The sequence below is a fragment of the Molothrus aeneus genome, chromosome 3 (genome assembly GCF_037042795.1).
Source record: "Molothrus aeneus isolate 106 chromosome 3, BPBGC_Maene_1.0, whole genome shotgun sequence".
Lineage (NCBI taxonomy): Eukaryota > Metazoa > Chordata > Aves > Passeriformes > Icteridae > Molothrus > Molothrus aeneus.
The window spans coordinates 18,311,571-18,325,211 of record NC_089648.1 but is presented as its reverse complement, the minus strand read 5'-3'; the positions used below and the strand labels follow the sequence as shown (position 1 = coordinate 18,325,211).

Sequence of the window (13,641 nt, the reverse complement as noted above, 5' to 3'; positions counted from 1 at the left end):
AGCTGTGTCTGAGGCGTGTGCAGGTGTGCATGCTCACAGCTGTTCCTGCGCAGCCATCGTGCATCACCATGCTTGTATCTGGGGGTGTTGGGATGTGTCCCTCCCCACTGGGGGAGGTGGGGCTGCTGTGTGGAAACTCTGTCTCCTGCTCATGCAAATGATGGGATCTGTGTCTCTGCATGCAGTGGGTGATGCAAAGGATTCCCCCACCAGAAAACCTTTGCCTTCCCATCATGGCCTGTAGTCAGACCCAACTATTTCTACCTCTTCAAGAGGGAGTGTTTGGGTAAGGTGCCAAAAGGAAGTAAGAAAGGATTAAAGGGGAAGTTTGACTTTGTTGACTTTCTCTCCTGTGGATTTTCTTTTTTCCCCCTGCCTTCTGTTAATACTTTTAATGGACTGAAAACTTTTGCACAAAGGCTTTTGTTTAGCTCCTGCAGGTACAAGCTGTGCAGCAGCAGTTCTGATAACCGTGTTTGATGTGGTTGAGATGGGCTAAGCATGAAGGTGAGGTGGTGTTTATAGGTAAGGCAAGGCAATGTTTATAGGTGAAGGTAATATCTCTTCTAAGACCAATCAGTGTGGTTGGAGGAAGTAGACAAGCTTTCAAGCACAAAAGCTGCAAGGCTTTTATTCTTTTTTGAAACTAAATTGGTTGATCTAGTAGGAAGAAAGGATTGGAAATGGTGAAAGAGAAGTTTTTCATTGAGGATATATACTTGAGGGTGTATTGGAAGAAAAAGGCATGTTGCTGCTGGGGAAGGTTAAAACCAGAATTGTAGGGCAAAGTAAAAAGAAGCAAACCAAAGTGGGGAAATGGCACAGAGAACTTAAAATGCTTATTTCATGTAGTGATTTCTGGAAGACTCATTTGAAGAATATGTTGCAGCTGTAAAAATTTCTGAGAGATTCCTACAAAAAGGCCCCTTTGTTTACCCCCATATAGAGTGTAATTACTTCAGTGTGAATGGAAATAAAAAGCAGGGTAGGAAAAGAAATTTAATCAGAATTATTTGTGGGAGAAAATAGACTCTGAGGATCCAGTCTTGGATTTTATCTTCCATTAGCTTTCCACACTTCCGACAATTTAAGAGAAAAAGAAGAGATAATTGAAATGGTGAGACTAGAAGATCATTCTTGCTTACAAGTACTCATATTGTTAAGATCATGCATCACCCTAACACTTTAAAGATACTTAACCCCAGAGAAGGAGATTTAAGTTAATTTCACCAAGTGTAACACTCTTCTCCCTTAACAGCCTTTTGCTTAAGAGCTGCCAGTGCCTGTTTAACCCATGGTGTCAGTTGTGGAAATTATCTCATACTTAGTTTGTGACTTTCTACCTCATTCTTTATAATTTTCTTCCTGAATATGCTGTGTAAACAACATGGAGAGAAACTTTACTCTCAGATGTTGTAGGTACCATAGGGTGGATAATATCCAGCTCTTTTAATCCATGATATCCATCCTGTCCCATAGTGCCATACAGCTCAGAAGCATTTTCTTGCCATTCAGCTCAACAGTGGGGTTGGATTTTCCTTGGAGCATTGGATACGTACAGTGATGATTTCTTGTACTTTTACAAATGCCTCTTATTCCAGGTACACACTGACAGCCCTTGACTCTGTCTTTTGGTAGCAACTGGGATAAAGACTGGAATAAATACATTTAATTTTGATACCAAGGCACAGCTGTGTCTTCAGAATATGTCTAAGACCAATTATAGTTAACATCAGGAGATTGCTTTTGGCACATTACTTACTTTTAGTCCTTACATCACTGCCAAAACTGAGGTATGCAGTTTCTGGAGTCTTTGGAAAGATATGACTGTGCAGAAAGGAAGAGAAATGAGCCAAGTTCTTGTGTCCCATTTGCTTCACACCCCCCACCCCCCAGCCCCAACACATCCTTGCAGAATGACAGCTGCATTACATCCTCAGAAACACTTGACCTGATAAAGACCAAAGGGAAGGCAACGTTATATTTGTACTTCTCTGGGACTTTCCCAGCATTGATTACTGATTCTCTCATCCCTCTGGCACTTCTGAGCAGTGGTAGTCCCCTTGCTGCTGCCAGACTCTCTGTAAACAATTGTTCAGACACTTTGTTTGAAGGTTACCTCATAAAAAGGAGTCCCAATGTTCACTGTTGGAGTGCCCTTAGTTTCTACTGGGGAACTCAGCATTGCCTACCAGGGGCCCTTAGTAATCTTCTGGACTTGAACCAACATCTTCTCATGGCTTTTTGCTAAATGTGTTGATCAGAAAGAAGACAAAGAGCCTGTCATGTTGCTGTTCTTTTCATAAGACAAATGTTAATGTAGGAGCCACGGTGTTGGCCTATGAGAGATCCAGCACTGCCTTGCAATAAACAGGGAGACTCTGCATGCTGACTCCACATGCTGGACAGAATCTGAGCTTTTCAAGCCTGTTTAATTACGAAAAGCATGATTTTATCACGATGACATAGTTTCACACCTCTTTAGAAATATTTTTCTTTACGTGTATTATGTGGTTTCACTATGATTTTATTACAGCACTGCTTGCTAGATGTCAGGTTGTTCTGGGCTGAGAAAATAGGAGGAAACAATGAGATGTTGTCAGTTACTCATTTGGAGATGGATTTGGGTGCTTAAAGGAAAAACCAGAAACAAAATATGAAGTCGCACAGCTGGCATGCCAAAAGTTACAAAGTGATGTTATCGTGTGCTATCTTGATTGGAGTTGACTAAATGTTGCATGGCATTCCAGCTCCCTGCATCACAAGACTATCAACAGAGTAATAACCAGAAAACCAGAAACCAGCTGTTAACAGCCAGAAGTCCAATTGGTTTTGTCTTAAGGTAAATAATAGCAGTCTATGCTTGTATATGGGAAGGCACTCACTGAATTGTTTGCCTGGGATGAGGAGGACTGTGGACACTTGAAATTCTGGTCATGCAGGGCCTGGGTTTCTTTTGTTCAAGTATTTTTTATTGCTTGATCAGTGGAAGCTTTGCTGAAACATTTGACAAAAATACAAATACAGCCTGTATCAAAGTTTGGATGGAGGCAGCCTCACCTGTTGGCACAAATCTGTGCATGGCTATCTGTTCAATGTATGATTAGTACCCAAAATCAGAGGGAAGGCTAAAAAGCATGAATAAGGCAATACCATAGGTTAGTTATAGGGGAGCAATGTAATATCTTCAGTGTACAGACTACATTGTACAGCCTGGACTTTGGCATCTTGTGCTCTAGCCAGTATAAGTATAACTGAAGAAGGTGAAATAGCTTCTTTTGATGATTACTGTGATCTCTTCAGAAGAGCACTTGTATTACGGGATAGGTTTTCAGGGCAGTTCTTTCTGTGTGATTTCTCTCACTAAGGAATATGTGATGGTGTGTTTTGCTTGGGAGCCTAAGCTGATTTCATTAGGGTGTTTTTATATTTTTCTTCTCCTTACACACCCCAAGAAGATTCTTCCTGAAAATGTGCACAAATGTTCATCTGCTGCATAGAGGTTTCAACTCTAATAGTTTCTTGTGCTATTTTCTAATGTTAGTGGTCCATTTTAAAAGCAACCAGGTAAATGTTAACCTGTAGGAAATCTTATTTGTTGTGTCTTTCAGGTTTTAAAATCTAAAGAATTATCATCACCAGGACAGCGCTATATTGACAGCAAAGTAGTTAAAACAAGAGCTGAAGGAGAATGGTTGTCTTTTGATGTCACTGAGGCTGTACATGAATGGCTCCATCACAGAGGTGACAAAAAGTGCTCTTTGCTTTTCCTCCTGCCCCAGCTGCTCCTCCATTAACTCAGGAGTATTTCAGAGTCATTCCACATGTAAAAACCAACTCCACTCACTTTTATGTTTTGCAGACAGGAATCTTGGATTTAAGATAAGCTTACATTGTCCATGCTGTACCTTTGTGCCTTCCAATAATTACATCATCCCAAATAAAAGTGAGGAGCTTGAAGCAAGATTTGCAGGTAATTAAAGAAAAAAGCCTCCAACTTTTTAAAATGTTGTGGTATGTACTAATTGAGGAGAGAAATAAAACGCTGTTTCTGCCTTCTAAATGGCATTCAGCTGATTGAAAACTTGCTCATTTGAGAATTGTGATTCTCAGCTGGTAGGAAATTATACTAAAGTCACAAGGGTAAAACTGTATCACCTGAAAAATTCTAAAATCACAAGGCATGAAAAAGCTGTCTCATTCCATGCATGCACCTTTGATGTCCTTAAAAATCTGTGTTACAGTTTGCAGCATGCTCACCAGATACATGTACATTTTTGGATTTAGTGAAGACTCTTGCACAGTTTGCCATCCACTATTGGATAGTTATGAGAAAATAGCTCAATATTTTCAAAATTATCCTTTTGCTCTCCATCCTAGTACTGTAATGAGTCAGACTTAGTTGAAAAGATTGGAATAAGTGGGCATTAAAGAATAAAAAACTGTGTAGTGAGGGTTATGACTATATGTGTTCTTTATGGACAGCAGGCAAAGTGATACGGAGTAAATATATGAAGTTTGTATAAGCTCTCTTGTGTTTTAAAGCCATTAAACTTTCAGTTTCACAAAAGAGAAATTATATTTAATTGACTGTACTACAGTTACCATCCACCAACACACATGAATCTATAGCTATATTAGAACTAATTTTTACCTAAATTCTGTTCCTGAAGTTCTCATTTATTGAACTGTATCATGATTTGGTTCACTTGTGATCCAAGTATTTGGCTATATTCCTTGTCAAGTATTAAGTTTTTCTAACTGTTGTTTCACTGCATTGGAATTTTTTCCTGTACATAAATACATGTACTGTACATATGATTAAAGCCATTGTGTGCATTTAAAAAATTATTAGTATGGTGTTTGGTCACTAGAATTGCATATGTAAAGAAAAGAATAGTGTATCTCTTTCTATTTAGATGGTAGTATCTGGTTGGGGGGATTAATTTTCTAAAGGATGTTAACAAAAGGCATAATGTGACTCCTGTGAAAGGCCAATACCTTGAGTCTCTTGTCTGTGCTATTGCCATGGTAAGAAGCTAGTAAGGCAGTTAGTGTTAAAAGAGAATACAGAATGCAAGGCCATAGATTGCCATTTCAAGAAGAAATACTTTAATCAGTGTCTTTTCCATGCCCATATAAAGGAAGAGACTAGAATAATTGACTTTCTGGGGAAAATTAGCAGATTTAAATAAACTGGCAATGAAAGACGGGAAATTTACGAGTATCATAAAGGAGTGAATGTGATGGTGGAAACTAATGGGATTAGTTAGAAGTAAGAGTGGGAAATGAAGGTGCAGTATCCAGAGCATCTTTAAGTGCGTTAAAAGGTTTTAAAAGGTACATACCTGTTAAAAGTTGGGAGTACTGCTCTGACTGAAGCAACAAGAGAATCGCTGCTGGGGGCATTTGAAGCTAAGATGCACAAGATGCAGTGACTGAAGTTACCTTCTCTGTTACTCACTTAAACGTGTCTAGTAAATGTACTGAAATGGCATTAAACAGATGTGAATGTGGGAGGGTTGACACAATAGCTAACATGAGAACTGTGAGTATCTTAGGCATCTTGGGTTGAAATTTTCCCCCACTTCCCCAGTAAACATGCCCAGATGACACCACCATGGCCCAGTTTCTGAGATTTTTTTTTAAGAGATGGTTTATTTAATTTGTGAAGAAAAAGCAACACAATGTTTATCACCAAAATGTATTTTTTGAAGGTATTGATGACTACACATATTCCAGTGGTGATGTGAAAGCTTTAAAGTCCAATAGGAAAAAATACAGTGGGAAGACCCCACATCTTCTGCTAATGTTGTTACCCTCCTACAGACTTGAGTCGCAACAGCCCAGTCGGCGGAAGAAGCGTGCTCTAGATGCTGCCTATTGTTTTAGGTAACTATGCCTGCACATCCAATATTCTTACACAGTGGTGGGAGACTTGGAGGTGTCATGCAGTTTTTATCATGTTTCTTTACAGTTAGCCTTTATACAGAATGCAGACCCTCAGGCATCTGTGTGCAGCAGGTCTCTGCCCAGCGGTCTCCAGTCCCATGGAGACAGGTGCAGATTGCTGTGACCTTAGACAGTAGAAGCCCAGTTCCATGTGGGATGATTTCCAGATGCGTTAGCCCCATAGTTAGAGCAAAATTATCACCTTCACTTCGTTCACCTACTCAGAGTCTCCTCTGTAGAACCTGGAGAAAAACACTTGAGTAGTCCTCCAGGGAAGCCATTAGCTTGGTCTGTATGAGCAAGTCCTACCATGTCCAAGCATCCTGCAATAACTAATTTCAGTTACAGCATAAGCTACTATTGATCTGATTTAGCTGAGAATTTTTGTGACTCAGACCTGCCTTTCTGTAAAGGTTGATTTCCAGGGAGCGAGCAACTGGATTGTTTTTATTCCCAGCATTGTCTTTGTTATGACCGATGTGTTTGTATTTTATTTCCCAGGAATGTGCAGGATAATTGCTGTCTTCGTCCGCTTTATATTGACTTCAAGAGGGATCTTGGCTGGAAATGGATTCATGAACCTAAAGGATACCATGCTAATTTCTGTGCAGGAGCCTGCCCATATTTATGGAGCTCAGATACTCAGCACAGCAGAGTGAGTAATGGATTTGCTAATTTTTGGCTTCTGTTTTATAACTGCAGGTTGAGCTGTGTTTCTGGGACTGACATCAGCACAAGTATCCAGAGTTAGTCTCAGTAACTAAGGATGATGAAATTTGGCCCTATAGAGGAATTCACTCATGGCCTCAAGCTAGTGTTGAAGCAGGAGAAATGTACTGGCCTAGATATTTACTTACTTTTATGTGTTCATTGATACGAACACATGGTTGGATTGAATACTTCTTGTGAGTATGTAGCCTTTGGAGGTGGCTTGGAAAAGGCCTTTCACTATAGACATGAGTGGAAATGGCACAATGAGTTTGGTCGGCAAAGACACGGAGGGAGGCACTTTCAGAGTAACAAAAGAGCCAAGCTGTACCACCTGGTCATCACCTACTTTTATGACCTGCCATACTGATAGCTGCCCTCCTTTTACTTCAAAAGACATATTCTTTTGTACACTTTGAAAATTTATATGGGAAGGAGGGACTTTTTGTATGGGATGTTGATAAACCAAATCATAGTTGCCTGAGATGGGACTTTTTATTTTAGGGATTGGATGTGGTATTTTAGCCACCTGCCTTAGGATGAGCAGTATTCTGCTGTGAAGTGCTAATTTCCTCTCAGCTGTCACTAAGGATGTCTAGACAGTAAATGCAAGAGACAGACATTTGCATCATAGTTGTCATAAAGTAAGAATTTCACCCTTGGGTCCATACTAAGAATGATGTCTCCCCTTTTTCAAGCCTCCCTTAAAATGACAGATCAGTGTCAGCCAGCAGGGACAACTTGCCATGCCCAAGGGACAGCTTGAGTTTCTTTCAGTTGGTAAAACCATGATACCATGTTCTTCCTGAGCTTACAGACCCCTTTGTGGCTGTCACTGTCTGTGACATTGTACTGTTAGCAATGTCAGCAGGCAGAGGTATAAATAAGGTGAGTATGTTTCCATGCTGGTGTGGAGTAATGGTGCACACATTTTGGAACTGCACTTGTTTTTAAAGGAAAGAGGAAGAGTAACTGTCATGGTCACAAATATGTGGTTTGGATAATTGCCCCAGGAGCCAGAAGTTGCCTAATAAAGTAGTTAGTGTTGCTGTCCTGAACAGATCTTCTGTCTCTCTAAGCTGCAAATGTTGTGTGGAAGTTCTAGGAAAAGGTCACTTGGTGTTTGGCTAAGGCATTAATGGCATCCTCAGGAGCACCTATGCATCATCAGTGGCTAACCCTACATACTTCCCTTGCAGAGAACCATGCATAGGAGTCCAGGGTGACATAGGAGGTAACTCCATGCATCTGGCTCTCAGCAGGAATAACTGCACCTTGAGTCCTGGTGCTTGCAGGGTGGGATTGATAGACTTAAGTAGCATAGCAGAGGGTAAAAGAAGAGGGATGCCTATACTCTGAAGAGGTCTCTCTTCTCTTTGGTCACTTGTAATTCCAAAATCTGTAAACAGCAAATGGCAACCTGAAGAAACAGATAAAAACCTTTCAATTTCCTCTGTATTCATAAATATGGTGTGCCTGTTGACCCAAAGGGCATCATTCTAGAGGCAGACTCCAGGTATGTGCCTGCTTTGAGGATTAAGACTGTATGGACAAAACCTTAGGAAATTCAGGCATATTGTGATCACTAGATTGAAGTGGAAAAGCATAAAAACCCCTAAATTCCAGGAATCTTTATACCATTTTCAGTGGGCATTCTCTCAGGTGCTGGGGGAGGAGGTGATGCAGAAAACAGTATGCTCATTAGAGGCAGCTGCCTTAATCTCTCTTTTTTGGTTTCTTCTTCTAGGTACTCAGCTTGTATAACACCATAAATCCAGAAGCTTCAGCCTCCCCGTGCTGTGTGTCCCAGGATTTGGAACCCCTCACCATCCTCTACTACATTGGAAAAACACCCAAAATCGAACAGCTTTCCAACATGATTGTCAAGTCTTGCAAGTGCAGCTAAAGGATATCCCTGAAACAGCATGACATGTGTTTATAAAAAATAAAGATAACCAAGGAAAAAAAAGAAAGAGAGAGTGAGAAGGAAAGAAAGAAAAATAAAAACCCGGGTTCATCAGTGTTAAAAGGAAAAAAAAAGAAGAAAAAAAAGCGGTACTAGTCTGAACTGTTTGAAAGTTTGTTTTGTTGTTTTTTTTTAAACTGGCATCTGAAGCAAAACATTGAAGGCTTTTTCCTACATTTCACCTACACATAGTGTGAGATAGACAAGAAGCAAAGTTAAAGAAAAAAAGAAACCTTTTAAAAAATAAACACTGGAAGAAATTTGTTAGTGTTACTATGTGAAAGGAAAAAAACAGGAAAATCCCATGAAGTGGAGTTGCTGTATCTGTCCCGTGCCTTACTTGATCTCTCTGTATTGTTACGCAATAGGCATTCTACCCATTCCTCTTAGCTATAGAGTTAACAGTACATTATTTATTTGTGTATAAAAACTATCAAATGAACATTTCTGTATCACCATTGGGAAAATGAATGAACACCAGCCAGTGTGGACAAGGTGGAGACCAAATAAGCTGCCAGAAATACATATAAAGCCTAAAGGAACACAAGCTCAAAAGAATCAGAAAAGTAATGGTTAGTTTAGTTCGATTAAAATAGAAATCAGTTATTACATTACTGACAAACTCTGCCTTTAAAATACCTTATTTTTCATGCCAGCTGCCTAGAGAGACTTCTTGTAAGGTCTCAAACCCTTGTTTTAAATACTGAATAATTTACTAATAAAGGACACTCTGTTTCAGTCTCAAAGACAAGTCTATAAGATTTTTTTTTTACTGTAAATGATTTAAAATGTCAGTTTAGTAAACCAGTGAAATATTTAACATTTACTGGTCTAATCTTCAGACCTTAATATGTTGCTGTATAGCTATGCTATGGGAATTTTTTTTGTTCTTTTGGTATATGTAACCATACCTAGAGTATTACAATAGGTGGGTAGTAAAAGCCAGCTTAATTGGAAACATATCTGTAGATCTCTATTTGTAAACTATTAAAAAATTACATACTTTATGTGTAATGTGTAAATTTTCACAATATTTTTGTACTCTGTAATACTGTCAGCTCTCATGACTTTGAATTTGAATTTGGGGCTCTTTTTGATCACTCAGAATCATGTGTTTCCCTCTAGCTGGCCAGTATGAGTAGAGTCCCTGTATTTTGACTTGCACTACAAATACATGTTTTATAATAATTGCTATCATGTGCTTTGTATATTGTTCATCATTATGACATAAGCTACCTGACTCCATTTGTTTTTCTGTTTTATAAAAAAGGATGGATTAAAGTAATCTCCCCCCCCTGCTCCTCCCCTCCTCCTCCAGCTATCCCCGTTCATAACGCTTACATCGCGATGCCGTTCAGATCTCTGGGCCTTCCTATTTTCCCATTTCCTTTTGGCTGTAGACATTCAAACAGGTGGGCAGGGAGCGAGGTGAGGAGAGAAGAGGTGTCCCAGCCTGGCTGAGGCGAGGCCAAGCCCTGCAGAGGATGACATCCAGCGCTGTGCAGGAGGCCGTAGGCAGCGGCTGCGGCGATGCCCGCGCGTGCATGGCGGGAGCACAGCCCACCCGGACGCGCCCGCCTGGCACGGGGAACTCGCTCCTGCAGCTCCTCTGTGGGGCTGCTCCTGCTGCAGGTAACAGAGGTTTGCCTTTGACTTCTGCAGTGGCACAGCAGGGCCCTTCAGGCTGTTGGGATATGTGTAAGGATTGGCAGGATCAGACCCTTGATTTTGGCAAGTTTACCAATTTTTTTCTCAATTGCGTTGATGCTAAACCTTCTTTTGAAAAAAAGAGAAAGGAACACGGGGATTCCTGGGGTTTTGTTGTTTTCATATTGTAGAGGGAGTAAAAAGAAACCACATTGCATACTTCATTTTGAGAAAAAAACCCTAACCTAAATAAGAATGAAAATACTGAAGAAGGCACAATCATTTCATTTCATGTGATGGATGCTACTGCAGAGCAAAGCCGGAAACCTGCAGTGCAAGCATTCTGCTTGGATGGGAGGAGACATTTTCTGCCATTGTCCTGAACAGTGTTGGGAGGACACTCCTAAGCTTGGTGTTGTCAGTTCCAGTTTTAAGAAGTGCAGTTTCTTTGGCTTCATCAGAATACTGGTGCAAAACTGAGGTGCCGTGGTGGCTTGCACAGGCAGCTCCTCAGGACTTCTGTGGTGCCTGTGTTTATTGCCTAGGTGGGAACATAGCCCCGGAGATTATCTAATCCCACCCACTGGCCCAGGAGGAGAAGGTGTGTTAGACTTCTGATTCATTTAGTGAGCTGAGGTGAACAATCTGTCCTGCTAACACTTGCTTGAGCCAGACTAACTCCAGTGAGAAGATGCACTGAACTCAGTGAAACTCCTCAGGGTAATACGTACTCTGGATTTTGCTGTATAACAACAGCAAAATTAGTTTTATCAGGTTCAGTATGAGAACTGTATTTTTGTTGGACAGGAGAGAAGACAAGGGTGAGCGCATTTCACAAAACTTAAAAATGTTTTTGCAGTTCTCTGATACAGGAATGCAGCTTTCAAACCAGTTTTGGAGAAGTGGGATGGGAGATAGCATAGTTGTCCAACTATACTTACTGTGTGCTGGATGCAGCTGAAAATTTGAACTTGGATTTGAAGTTTTTCTCTAAGCATAGAACACTTTCTGTAAGTCATTGCCCCAGAATCGATTTTTAAAAAAAATTTCTAGTGTTCCTCAAAATGCACTGATAATATTTGAAATTCTCTATTTTAAAGCTCCTACAATTTATTTTTTCTTGTTCATTAGGCATGTATTTCCCTTTAATTACCAAGGGTGTTAGGCCTGATCCTACAATATGCAGAACTCATGGGTGAAATTCCCCTCTGCAGAGTGGAGTAATGTGAGTCCTTAGCACCTCTCAGGTCTGGTGTAAATACCCCTCAAATGATCTTCAGATGGGTCTGCAACAGCTCAAGGACTTTGTGCTACGGGGCCTTATTTTGGCAAGGTGATTATAGCTTCCTGAACAAAGTCCCTGAGATCTGATGGGAAATGTTCAGCATCTGGAAAGATCAGACCCAGGGGGCTGACTGGGGCTGAGGGGGAATCGTAGCACTTAGCTGGGTGGGGTAGGACAGCACATCAATACAACTGTATGGTTGGCATGGTTTAAAGGCAAAAAAGAAGGAACTTAAAGGACAGCTGTGTTGTACTTTGGTGATTGATTACTCTGTATTTTAACACATTGTATGTCTGTTTTTGTGGTGCTCTAGTGGTAAATAAATTATTTCAATTATATGCTGGTGTTGCTTTCGTATGGCAGTATTCTTCTGGCACAGGCAATTCCTCAGCCCTGGAATGTTAAATCCCTGCAAAGCCTGATTTGGTGTGGGATTTTGGCACGTGTGACCTTGATGTGGTCCACTGCAGGCTGAGGTGAAGAACATCCATCCAGGGTGAGGGTGGATCATATCTGCTCTGGGGGTTGCTCTCCCCTCAGCCACTGTAGTGGATGTCTTGGTCTGTAGACAGCTGCCTCAGTTATATCAGTTTACCAGGAGCAGCTATGTGCCACATGGAAGTGTATTTTGACATAAAATAGGATTCCCTAGTTTGTTTTCTATTTCCATCCACTCTGCAATATGCAATTGCATTATCTAAGCAAATAAGAATTAAGGAGCCTGGAATTGCAGCTTTTCTTTATCAGGCTCTAGTCCCTTGAATAAATAAAACTGATGGCAGGAAGGACTTCAGAATTGAATCACTGCTTTAAAGTTGATGAAATTATATGTGAAAATTCTTCCAGACCAGGCATTGCTGAGGAGACCAGGGACTGCTCTCCCTGGTGCCTTCTCTGGCATCTAAGGAGTGCATAGCATTTCTTGGCTTGAATGAAAGAGCATGTTTATGCCAGATTGTTTACGGTTATTGTGATAAATTATAACAAATGGACTCTGTGGTCTGTCAATATGTTTAAGAATGTAACTTGGGATGAGCATTAAAAACAATCTTAGGGGCGATTCCACCATGGTTACACTCCAACCTTAATTGATTGCAGTGAGTTTATGCAGGCATAAAACTGTAGTCCTTCAAAATTTTCCAGATGCCAATTTTTATTCTGTCTATTTTTAGCTACCCAGCTATGTGCTTTGACATGAATGTAATCTGCCAGCCTTATTCTTACCCAAAGAAGCCCTCACACTGAGATGAGAATACCTTGCAGCCCTGTCTCCTGTATTTGTGAAGTCAGTGAAGAACAGGAGGATTTGAGGAGGAATGCTGATTGGAAATTGTAGGTGAGAAACTGGTCATGGTGCCTGTAACTAAGGAGGAACAAAGTGGAGGGAACACTGTGTGCTGAAAGAAATTTTATAGCATGGGACTAAAAAGATGGAAGATTTGCCATGATAATGAGATTTATGCAGAGTATTTTGATGCTGGGCTTGTCTTCATTTTGTTAACACAGCCTCTCCAGACTGTATCAGCAAAGCCCTTACTGTGCTTGAATCAAATTGTGGTTAATAAATGTGGAATATTCAATATAGGAAAAAAACCCAAACCATGTAAATGTCTTGAAAACTGTTTTTTAGGCCAAAATTTGCCTCTTAGTTCAGACAGAACAGATTCTATGAGGAGCCATGAGTTCTGGAAGAAAATAAACCAAGAGGTTATGTAATTATATGTGGTTATAAAGTAGATGTGAAGTAATGTAGTTGGCTTGTCAGTGGGTATGGGTGTAACAGTAATTTCTTCATCTGTATAAAAATAAAATTAAATGGAACAGAAAGCTGATGAGAACTTCCAATCAAATTTGATATGCTCATTTAATGAAGTAACCTGCTGGAATCTAATACAGAACCCCTGGGGTATAAACCTTTCTTCAACCAAATGGTGGTCCAAGAAACAAGTATTTCCTATAAATGGGGTGTTTGAGTGCCAAGCCAAGATGATGGCAGTGATCATTGATCTTTGGGTCTCAGCACTGTTTGCACATACTATACGCAATCCTGATTTAATAATTCACAAACTCATTGCAAAAATAT

The 13,641-nt window shown here is 40.3% G+C and overlaps 1 protein-coding gene across 2 annotated transcripts in view; it reads left to right on the top strand.

Moving 5' to 3' along the window:
* TGFB2 (transforming growth factor beta 2) overlaps positions 1-11,896 on the top strand; it is a 60,508-nt gene extending 48,612 nt beyond the window's left edge. The window contains exons 3-7 of one of the 2 annotated variants that reach the window (XM_066546410.1): positions 3,612-3,744; positions 3,863-3,973; positions 5,718-5,892; positions 6,454-6,607; positions 8,408-11,896. In XM_066546410.1, the coding sequence (XP_066402507.1) occupies positions 3,612-3,744; positions 3,863-3,973; positions 5,718-5,892; positions 6,454-6,607; positions 8,408-8,566 (732 nt within the window). In that variant the 3' untranslated portion in view covers positions 8,567-11,896. Of the gene's footprint in view, positions 1-3,611; positions 3,745-3,862; positions 3,974-5,717; positions 5,893-6,453; positions 6,608-8,407 lie in introns of those variants that run through there. The other variant, XM_066546411.1, reaches the window with a different exon arrangement.
* The last annotated feature ends 1,745 nt before the right edge of the window (positions 11,897-13,641 follow it).